At 27.1% G+C, this 11955-nt stretch overlaps 1 protein-coding gene across 1 annotated transcript in view; it reads left to right on the top strand.

Annotated features, from left to right (window-relative positions):
* The window catches only part of LOC117178422 (ATP-dependent translocase ABCB1-like), a 63914-nt gene that overhangs the window by 21500 nt on the left and 30459 nt on the right, over positions 1-11955 (top strand). Inside the window, exons 5-11 of the mRNA XM_033369848.1 lie at positions 3870-4190; positions 4283-4507; positions 6686-6811; positions 7018-7221; positions 11241-11411; positions 11497-11658; positions 11762-11860. Of these exons, the coding sequence (XP_033225739.1) occupies positions 3870-4190; positions 4283-4507; positions 6686-6811; positions 7018-7221; positions 11241-11411; positions 11497-11658; positions 11762-11860 (1308 nt within the window). The remainder of the gene's footprint in view (positions 1-3869; positions 4191-4282; positions 4508-6685; positions 6812-7017; positions 7222-11240; positions 11412-11496; positions 11659-11761; positions 11861-11955) is intronic.

Below are 11955 nucleotides of genomic sequence, written 5' to 3'. Positions count from 1 at the left end.
TACTAAAAATTTTGAAAATGCTATAACTCTGAGAATTTTTTTTGTATAAAAAAAAAGTCATCAGGATAAATTGTTTGGCCTTCTGAGTACTATTAATAGCCGCAAATAAAAATTTTCAGTATAAAAAAATGGTCCCAAAATTTGTATTTTTATCCAAAATGGCTCTTAACGAACTCGTCCTTTCTTTTCGGACTTGTCGGACCTTTCTCTTCTTATACTTTCTCAATCATAAATGATGAGAATGACAAAATATAGAGGCCCTTTAATTTCTTTTATTAATTTCAGTTTCTAAATAATTTGAATTCTTGAAAGTGAAACGCTGTTACTTTTCTCTGTGATATTGATATTTTATCCAATATAAATAAAATTGAAAATGAAGTTTCTTAAGTATAGTCTCAGTATACTTGTTCTCTGACATTCTTTTAATTGTTGTAATTTCGTTTTCTGAGTCTTTCCGATTTTTCGTTGTGTATTTTTATGCTAAACAAATTTTAAACTATACATTATAAGGATAATTTCATTAAATACAAAAATCGAAACTTTAAGAGGTCGTCAGTAAACTGCATTACCAATTGCATGGGGGGGGGGTCACGCTAAAAACTATGGTTCGAACAGGGGTGGGGGGTCAGTAGAAGAAAAGTTTCGAACTTAGATAACATTTAGTATGTTTCCTTATTAATTACTTTTAAAGAATTGTTCTTTTTTTCTCTGTTTTTAAGAAACCCCCTTTTCTCGTATTTTCACTTAAATCCTTTTTTGGTCGAAAGTCTACTATTATATTTGTGGTTCAGAATTCAACTCATTTGGTTAAAAATTCTAATATTCAGTTGCAAATTTTATTATTCTGTAAAAAATGCAACTATTTTGTTAAAAAGTCATCTTGTTTCTTTAGGAATTCAGAAGCTTGGTTAAAAGTTGAACTACTTTGTAAAAACATTATTCTTTTGGTTTTAGATTCACCTCTTTGGTCGAAAATTTAACTCTTCTGCGGATAAAAAGTCATTTTTAGGCTGAACTATTTTGTTAAAAATGTAACTATTTTGTTGAAAATTCGTTTTTTTTAATAAGAATTAATTTTTTTTTAACTAACAAGGTAAACATTTCAATTTTGATTTAAATTGATATTTTTATTAAAAATTAATATTTTCTGGTTTAAAATTGCTCCTCCCGGCTTTAAAATTAAAAAAATTCGTTAAAAATTAATATATTTTGTTGAAAATTCATCCTTTTGGTCAAAAATTTATTTTCTTGATTTTTTTACATCGTCTTTTTATTAAAAATGTAATTGTTAAGTTCTAAATTAGTATATTTTGATTAATGATTTAACAATATGGTAGAAAATTAGAGTAGGATTCGTTTGTCAATGAACTTTTCCGTGTTTTTTTCATGTTTATTAAATCTAGTTTTTTTTTTAAATCATATTTCTGCAAGATTTACCTCCTTGGCTTAACATTCAACTTTTTTTGTTGGCAATTTGGTTTTTTATGTTAAAAATTTTTTTTTTTAATTGTAACTTATCTAGTCTTGATTAGAAATGGATCCTTTATAAGTTGAAAATTCAAATATTTGGTTGAAAATTCATGGAATTTGTTAAAAATTCGTCTTTTTTTGTAAGAAAATTAATCTTCTTTGTTGCGAATTTATTATATATTTCGACTTTAAATCTTAGGAATTTAAAGCGTTTCATATTGAATTCAAATCAATTGAAAGTGAGTTTTAAATAATAACTGATACGAGGGATTTTATTAGCTGTAAGGCATAGTGTATATATGTTGAAAAAAATTTTGATTTTATTTATTTCTTCAAGTGGATTTTTTTAAATTTTACAATAACAAAGAAAAATTATCCAATTAGAAGTTTTAAGTGTTTAAACACGTGATTTTTTTCATAAACAGTTTCCAAATAATTTTAACATTGTACACATCATCAATATAATATGCTTAAAAAACAGCTGATGTGTACAATATGAAAATTAGTTCCAAACTATTTATGAAAAATAATTAATCACGATTTTTAAGCCCTTAGAACCGCTAATTGGATAGTTTTTCTTTGTTATTGCAAACTTAAACAAAATTCACTTGAAGAAATAAATAAAATGAAAAATTTTTTCAATCCTTGGTGGGAATTTTTTTACAAGTACGAAAAAGTATAACTATTTTTACAGGAAAACGCCAATAAATATAATAAATTTTTAAATACTAAGAAATCCAGGTGGCCGTTTTAATCAAGGAAAAAAATTTCCGGTCATTTCCCGGCTCGCAAAAAATTATTGAATTATTTTTATTCTTTGGAATTCTTTCCTTTTCCATTTTTTTGTAAAAGCCTTAGTTGCTGAGATGCACCCCTAAACGCTTTATATTTCAAGTGGTTAACTTCCCTCAAACTTTTGAAATTAAATTTTAATTTGCAAGGCACAGTCTAGTTACTGGTTTTTGTAACTAAACAAATTATAAGGAAACAGTGGGAAACAGTAACTAAACAAATTATAACGCACAGTGGGGCCAAATAAGGTTTTCGTGTACAAATTAACTTTTAGCCCAAACTATTGGACCCATTTTGAATTATTTTTCTGTAAGTTAAAGCTTATGAAATTTCTAACAAAGTTATTGGAGGATAGTTTTAAGACCGTTCATTTTTTTAATTTAACAATGATAAATAATTTTTTTTTTTAATTACAAAGATGCCATTTTGTAGAAATTTATTCAATTCATGTGAAAGTACATAGAATTAGTGGGGAAACTTGTCTTGACTGATGTCCAGCAGTATCAGATATTTAAAAGATTGTTTTATAATTTTTATAAACAAGCTAATCAACAAAAGTTAGATTGGTAGTAAAAATGATATATAGCTACTTCAGATGTATGTTTTAAGTGGAGATCTAAAAAAAATAAATGTCGATATAATATATAAGAAAAATAGAGACAAGTTTTTTATTATTCAAGCAAAATTTTAAAAACAAATGAATAAATTCGTCATTTTCAAATAGAATTATTTCGTTTTTTAACAGAAAGGAACATAAATATCTAGCTTGTAGATTTCTTTTGTGATTCTTAAATTTGTTTAAACAAAATTAAGTAACAAATGCATAATATTGTCTTTTTTCAGTAAAAGAAATTCGTTATAAAAAATAATTTCTATTTGTTTAAACAAATTGAATAAATAAATAATTAAACAATTATTAATTATTGTAACAAAATGTTATAAACAAATGCATAATTTGGCTCTACTTTAGTAGATAAATTTAGTTTCATTAACACAATCAATTATATGTGTACAACCAATGGACCAAGGACACCTCATTTGGCCCCACTGTGCCATAGCACGCGCGAAACGGACGATGCGTGCTGAGTGCCGAGCGAAAAAAGCAATAACTTGCGACCAGTTAAAAAATTAGCAAAATACATCCAAAGAATCGATAGCAAATAAATAATGACCAAATTCATGCAGAAAAACTTTATCAGCAATAACTGTTGTAAAACTTCGAATTTCACCAAACCGCTCAAATTTTATTTTTCATTTATCCTTAGAAACCGAATTAAGTAATTTCCGCGGAAAAGCTCGTTCATCAAAAAGTAAGTGGCTCACTTGGCAAATTTTGACAAGAAGCAGTTCTCGATACAAATTTCTATATTCTGATTTGAAATGATTAAATTTTAAACAACTTAAAATTGAAAATAGTATAATTTTTAATCAATGTTTAAATTTTGATTGATTTGAATTTTAAATTATTACATTTTTCAACCTTAAATTGCTTCTTCCGAATCTGTTTAGAGACGTCAAGCATTAAAGTTTTGATTTCAAATGTAAATAATTTTTTTAACTTCTAACTCTTACCATTATGAAGATATTTACAATTCTGTTGGATTCAGGCAACTTCTAGGATGACTCGAAAGGAAGTAGAAGTATACGCAGTAGCAGGAGCAATTGCCGAAGAAGCTTTATCCGCAATACGAACTGTCGTTGCTTTTGGTGGTCAAAAGTCAGAATTTGAAAGGTACACAATTAATCTGCAAAAAACTTACAGTACCAATATTAAAAAGGGACTTCTGGCTGGTCTCGGATTTGGTTTAGTGTGGTTTTTTATTTATGCAAGCTACGCTCTCTCGTTTTGGTATGGAGTTACGTTAATTCTTGAGGACAGAAAGCTTCCTCCTGGAGATCAGACTTACACTGCAGCAACGATGGTAACGGTGTGTAGAAAAAATGGTTTATCTTTTTATTTCGAGTGATTAAAGATAAAAATATTCAGTTTTTCAATTAAATATATTTTTTTTAATCAAAGGTCTTCTTCAGCGTTATGATGGGAAGCATAAACATGGGAGCTGCTTCTCCATTCATTGAAGCTTTCGGGATTTCGAAGGCAGCAGCAGCGAAAGTATTTTCCATTATTGAACGGAAACCCGCAATCGATACCATGACTCCGGAAGGCTTAAAGCCAACAGATATTGAAGGTTGCATTGAATTCAAAAATGTTTCATTTGAATATCCATCGAGAAATGGAGTGAAAGTAAGATTATTAAAGAAATTACGTAATATTAGCGAAATACACATGTTTCCGATTTAATGACAAAACTTTTTTTACGAATTTAAGAGTACTTAAATTTTTACATCCATTTTATTAAACATAAAGGTTTTTAAAACTTTTATAGTTTTTGACCCAATTCAAATATTTTAATCTTATTTTGCCTTCTACAGATCTTTACCATCCTCTCTTGAATTTCGTGATCAAATTAACAGACGTTGAAAATTAAGAATATAGTGATGATTTTTTTTAAATACAAAAAGTACATTTTAACATAAGACTCGGGCTCACACTTTTTTCCAATTTTTCGTTAAATTTCTTTTTTCACAAGAAAGACATCTGGTGATTTGTATATGAGCTGAACAATTTTTGTGTGGATGATGATTTTGTCATAAATTCGAATTTTGACATTTTTCGGGGAAATAAGGGAAGTTAAAAAGAAAGAATTTGAGGTTAATCTTATATCGATTAAATTGATATCTATTTTCAAGTAATTTGATTTGTATCTCATCTGGTCGGTCAGTTACCATCCCGATGATAATAAAGATTTCCTATTTGTCACAAAAAAAGTAAGTATTAAAGTTTATATTTTAAAAAAGCTCTACAAAAAAGACCTCTTGTACTTCTGTCCTCCTAAATTCTCTTGAATTAAACCAGATTTCTTTCAATTCTTTTCAATTTTTTAAATTATTTTAAATATCTAAACTTCTTTAAAATTAATGAATTCTCAGAATTCTTTAAAATACAAAAATTCCGTAAATTCATTAATTTTTTAGAATTATTTTTATTCTCTTAATAATTTTAATTCTTTTCATTGTTTTAGTTACCTAAATTCCCTGAATGCTTTGGAATTTATTATATTATTAGGAATTTATCAAATTCTTCGAAATTTATTAAACTCATCCCTTAGATTCTTAGAATTTCGTGAATTTTGATAATGCTTTGAATTTTTACTACTCGTATATTCTTTTAAAGAAATCTGTATTATCTTCAGAGGTAGTTACCATCGATTAGTGTACATATAATTCCACTATCAGTGAAAATAGAAATCAAAACTATCCATCAAGTTTACTCTTTATATAACAGAAAGTACTTGTCGTCATTTCTGACTAAATGAAAAATAAATTTATTTAAATTTAAAAATTAATTTTTTTCTATAACAATGCCTACTCTCTTAGCTTTACTGGGATTCTTTTAATTTAAACAATTCTTTTAATCTTTTGAATTCTTTATATTCCTCAAATTCTTTGAATTCCCTTAAGTATTTGAATCCTTAGACTTCCTTAAATTTGCAGAATTACTCTTATTTTTTTAATCCTTTCAATCCGTTTAATTCTTTTTATTATTACAATTCTTTTAGTTCTCATAATTATATAAATTCCCTGAATTCTTAGGAATTTATTGAAATCTTTGAAATTTATTAAACTTTCCTCTTGAATTCTTAGAATTCCTAGAGTTCTCGAAACTTTTTGAATATATGGAATTCCGTGAATTCTTAGAGTTTCTTGCATTTTCATAATTTTTTGAATTTTGAGAATCCTAGAATATTTTATAATTATTTTAATTTTATTTTTATTATAATTATTTTAATTTAATTGTTGTAGCTAAACAAATTTTTTTATAGTATCAAATTTTTGCAGTTTTCTCGAAAACAACGAAATGTACCAAAAAAAGTGTTAAGAAAAAATTTTGTGTGACAAACGAATTTTACAAAAAATAATCATTGCTATTTTGTTATATCTTGCATAGTTTAAAAGAAAAATGTTAAAAATATATTTTAAGGAGAAAAAATTATTCTATTCTCAAAAATGTTTTAGGCCGCCTAAGACTGAGAGGATGTTTTTCTTATACTAGCTAAAACATTTTTTTGATAATGCCAAAAAAACGTAAAGTAATTTTTTCTATGAAGATCTTAGACATACAAACTTTTATATTGTGATTTCTTTCTGCCTTTCGTTGCTTTCGAGAAATATATGAAAATTCGATTATTTGAAAAAAAATTCTCCAGGCTACAAAAAATGTTCAGCTAACAGTTAACTCATAACATGTCTTCGCTATATTTAAAATTTTTTTTTAATTTTCCAACGAATTTGAAGAAATGATGGTAAAACGGAAATTTGGATACCTAGTTAACAATTTTTTTAATTAAAATTTTAATTTTAGGTTCTTCGAAAGCTCAATTTCTCTATAAACAAAGGACAAACCGTGGCATTGGTTGGCAGTTCTGGTTGCGGAAAATCGACTTGCATCCAACTCATTCAGCGATTTTATGATCCATCCGAAGGACAGGTGTGAATTAAAAAAAATATATAGAATTTTTTATTCTCTTAATATTATTATTTCAAATTCAATTAAATTATTTTATTCTTTATTTCAAAATTATTTTGTTTAATTAATTACCAAATTGTCTTCAGAAATACTAAATGATTACTAGAGATGAAAGAAGTAAACATCAAATATGTTAATAATGTTTTAAAAATTGATAATATTTATAGATTTTAATCGATGGATACAACTTACGAGAATTAAATCCTAAATGGTTTAGAAGCCATTTGGGAATCGTTGGTCAGGAACCCGTGCTCTTTGACACAACAGTAGCTGAAAATATTCGTTATGGAAATATTGATGCGACTATGGAAGAAATTGTATCTGCAGCCAAAGAAGCAAATGCTCACGACTTCATAATGAAACTGCCAAACGTAAATATTATTTAAAAAATTTTTTTTTTTTTAATTCTAAAGTCTTTTTTTTTAAATTCATGCTTTGATTTTCAAGAGCATAAATAGTGTTAATGGGCGAAATTTGCACCTGGATTTAATTTAATCCAAATTATGTTGCAGAACCCTTATTTTCCAAAAATAATATATTTAATTAAATTCATTTCTCACATTTTTGTACAAAAGGGTGGTTCAAAAATGCATTGCAACATTTTTTCACTCTAAAAGGGCAAAGCTTCCCAATCTTCGAAAATAGCAGAAGCATGTAAGATTCATTATAAAAACGGATTTTTTTATCATCCCAACATAAATTTTTTGTTTTCTATAAGTGTCAAGTCCTCAAGTATTTTCGAACCAATTTTAAGTTGGTTAAATAATTTTTTTTTAATTCGAATTTCGCTTGTAAATCATGATAATTTAGTATTTTTTGAGATTATTAACACAGTAAGTGTATGTTGGCAATAATATTTATTGATAGAGGCATTTTTCAATTGTTTAAACTACGTATATTATTTCGAATTTTATTTTTCTCTCCAAATCATTAAAAGTTAGTATTTTCTAGAAATTATTACAATCATTTGAAGATTATATCGATACCTGGCATGTTAAAGAAACCTCGTTTAGCATTGGCCGTCTAAAAGAACCACTCCGTTTCAGAGTTCAAGGAATTCCAGGAATTGACGGAATTAAAAAAAAAGTAATCCAAGTAAATCAAGCAATTTAAAAAATTTACGGAATTCGGGAAGTAATTCATATAATTCACGGAGTTCGTGGAATTCACAGAATTCATGGAAATCACGGTTCATGACATTCATGGAAATTACAGAGTTCATGGAATTCATGGAAATTACGAAATTCACGAAAATTACGGAATTCAGGACATTTGAGGAACCCATGTTATTCATGGAATTTACAGAATTTAAGGAATTCCCGGAAATTAAGGAATTCAGTACATTTATGGCATTCAAGAATTTCACGTAATTCCGTGAATTCCTTAAATTCTGTAAATTAGTTGAATTCCGCCAATTCATAAAATTCGTTGTATTTCTTGAGTTCTGTAAATTCATTTAATTTATTTAATTCCAAAAATTCCACGAATCTCGTGCTTTCCGTGAATTCCATGCTTTCTGTGAATTCGGTGATTTCTTTGAATTCCGTGAATTACTTGCATTCCGTGAATTTCTTGAATTCTGTGAATTTTTTAGCTCTTTAAATTTCGTGAATTCCTTTTCTTTGAATTTCATTAATTCCTTAAATTCCGTGACTTCCTTTATTTCTGTGAATTCCGTTAATATCCATGAATTCCGTGAATTCCATGAAATCCGTAAATTTCTTGAGATCTTTGAATTTCACGAATTCTGTAAATTTCATGAATTCCTTGAATTCCGTTAATTTATTGAATTCTGTGAATTTCTTGATTTCTCTGAATTCCACGAATTTCTTGAATTGCGTAAATTGCCTTAATTCCACGAATTGCGTGAATTTTTCGACTTTTCCGTGGAACCGGGGAATTCTGTGAATTCTGTGAATTAATTGCGTCCCTTAGATTCTGCGAATTCCGCGAATTCATTGAATTCCTTAATGTTCGTGAATTCCTCTTAATTTTGTGAATACCTTGAATTCAGTGAATCCTTTGAATTCTCTAAATTCCTCGAAATTCTTGAATTCCGTTAATATTTGTATTCCGCGAATTCCGTAAATTCCATAAATTCAATGAATTTCGTGAATTTTTCTAAACCCATTAATTTCGTGAATTTGGTGAATTTTGCGAATTGCACGAATTCTCTTAATTTCGTGAATTCCTTGAATTTCTTGAATTCCGTGAATCCTGTGAATTCCTTAATTCCTAAAATTTCTTGAATTCCGGTTTACACGATCACTCCGAGAAAGTGTTTTTTAACATGCAGGTATTGTCACGTAAATTTTCAAAAATGCACAGAATTTCTTTTTTTTTAAAGGCTGTACTTTCCGAACAAGTGTGGTTATTCAGGATTTCCTTTTTTTGGAATTTATTATTCATTCCAATGCTTAGAATTTTTGTGAATACAAAATGGCTTATATTTTACCTAAATGATTAAAATTGGATTTTCTGTAAAATACTGTCTTTTATTTGAATTCTTTTAAAAAGCTAGTAACATGTATTATATAAAGTAAATTGACTCAATAATCGTGACGGTCTCAATAATCGTGAAACTAAGTTATAATTTGAATTTATTGTTGAAAAGGTATGTTAAAAGTAACGTTTAATAATATAACCCACTTAATTGTTGCATTTTAGATACAAGAGAAAATAAAAAATTATTTTAAATAATTCCTGGCGTCAAAATGGTTGAGCTCACATTAAACTGATAAGGTTCCTTTTTGATATTAGCGGAAATGTTATTTTAATATTACATAAATATTGTATCAAAAAATCTTCTTTTTATGATCTTTTTATGAATAAAATAAAAAAAATTTCTAGAAAGAATCATTATTTTTATCTTTTCTTGTATCTTTCATCCCAATTTCCACTTTTACAAGAAAGACATCCTATCAGTTTTATAGGAACTTAACCATTTTTTTCGATCGTGAATTTTTTTGAATATAATTTTTCTTTAGTATCGAAAATGATCAAAAATATCAGAAAAGAGCGAAAGATTTTTTTTAACTTTTCTAGGTGCAAAAATTTGTATTTAATTATTTCTGTGTTCCTTTTGTTATTTCCGGGGAAGTGACAAGAATTAGATTCTTCCAAAATATTTATTTATTAAAATGAAACATAAATTTACCAAGAAGAAACCTAGGAAAATGTGAAGTATGTATTACAAGTTACTACAAAAATAAGTAGAGTCTTTGAGAAAATAAACTATAAAGAATTTTCTGAAAACAGCCATTATGTTATCATTTCAGAATTATTTTTATTTTATTTTTTTTATATTAATTGTAAGATTAAAATTCTCACTTTAAATAAAAAATAAGATTCTAGATACCTACGCTGGTTCGGAAAATACTGCACTTTGAACAAAATTTCTCTCAATTTTTAGGAATTTGAGATATTGGTACAAATATAAATCAATTGTTTTGATTTGAAAATTTTCAATTGTAAAAATTTGTTCCAACAATGTAATGAAATTTCAGACTTTTTTAAACTAATTACACAATTGATGATATAATAATATTTCAATGTGGGAATTATTGAGTGTTTAAACAATTAATAACCATTCAATGAATTATTATTTTCTTGAAAAAAATTTTCATTGTATTCTGAAGACACATATTATCTGCCTTATTAATCCCAACAAAAAAATTAACTATTTCTAATATAAGAAAATAAATTTTTCAAGCAAATAATATTTGTTTGACCAATTGAGGTTTAACTTCTAAAAGAAACATTATCTTAATAATTATTGACAAAGTGTAAGATAATTTAAGAAACCAGAATTTTTTGACCTTACCTAACTAGGAGAAAAGTTTTAAATTTTCATGAATCAGCATGAAAGATGATTTGAACAAAATAAAAATTGTTCAAAAAATTACAAAATGTCTTAAATTCCGAAAAATACTGATTTTTTATGATTTACATGGTGCACACAAATTTCTTAAAAAATAATAATTGTTTAGGGAATTTAAAATTTGTTAAAAATTTTTCAGTTGTCAAATACAGAAAGTTGATGCTGAAAAAATTCAAGAAAATTTCCATCTCTAGCATGAATTTTAAATAAAACTTATATTTTGAATTTTCGGTACATTTTTCAGGCACAATACAAGATAGTTGATGTTTTTTTTCTTCCATGTGTCGAAAAATGAATTTGTCTCATTTAAATTCCCTTGTCAATTGTTAATTCATGAGGTACGCCTTGACATAGACGGATTTAGAGCAATAACAAATACTAATTCTTTTTCTAAGAATCTCATAAAAAGTCGCTTAAGCGATCTCATAAAAAATCTCATAAACGCCTTGCTCTTTAGCGTAAAAAAATTTTCGACCACCCTATTGTGAATTTCTTTATTTAATTTTAAAGAAATATGACACACTTGTGGGTGAAAGAGGGGCGCAAATTTCTGGAGGTCAAAAACAAAGAATTGCAATTGCCAGAGCAATTGTTCGAGATCCAAGTATCTTACTACTTGATGAGGCAACTTCTGCACTTGACACTGGCAGTGAGTCAAAAGTGCAAGCCGCTTTAGACAAGGTTTAAAAATATTATTGTAAATAATTTTTTTTTTAATCAAAAAGGACCGGTTTTTTGAAATTTAGAATGATTTATGTTTTTTTAGGCGAACCGAGGAAGAACTACAATTATTGTAGCACACAGACTGACAACTATTCGAGGAGCTGATAAGATCGTTGTTTTATGCAATGGAGAGGCCGTGGAAGAAGGTACTCACGATTATTTGATGGATTTGGAAGGGCATTATTTTTCGCTCGTCACAGCTCAGGTAACAAAATAAAATTATTGCAAATTTTTTTTAATGAATTTGACCTATTTTTTAGGAATAATTTTTTTAAATTAGATCTTATTTGTTATTCATAAAATTTCAGGTATCTGACTTTACTGAATCCAGCACTGCAATTACGAACCAAACAAGTAACAAACAGGAAGATGATGATGAGGATGAATCAGTTGATATGAAATTGGAGGTATGTTAATAAAAAATTTTTTTATTATGTTAATAATTTTTTCAGCTACTGAATATATATTTTTTAATGTTTTTATTTTTCATAGATCAGGAATG

Source organism: Belonocnema kinseyi, chromosome 8 (assembly GCF_010883055.1).
Source record: "Belonocnema kinseyi isolate 2016_QV_RU_SX_M_011 chromosome 8, B_treatae_v1, whole genome shotgun sequence".
NCBI classification, from domain to species: domain Eukaryota; kingdom Metazoa; phylum Arthropoda; class Insecta; order Hymenoptera; family Cynipidae; genus Belonocnema; species Belonocnema kinseyi.
The sequence above is the reverse complement of the archived record's forward strand: the minus strand, read 5'-3'. Positions and strand labels throughout refer to the sequence as shown.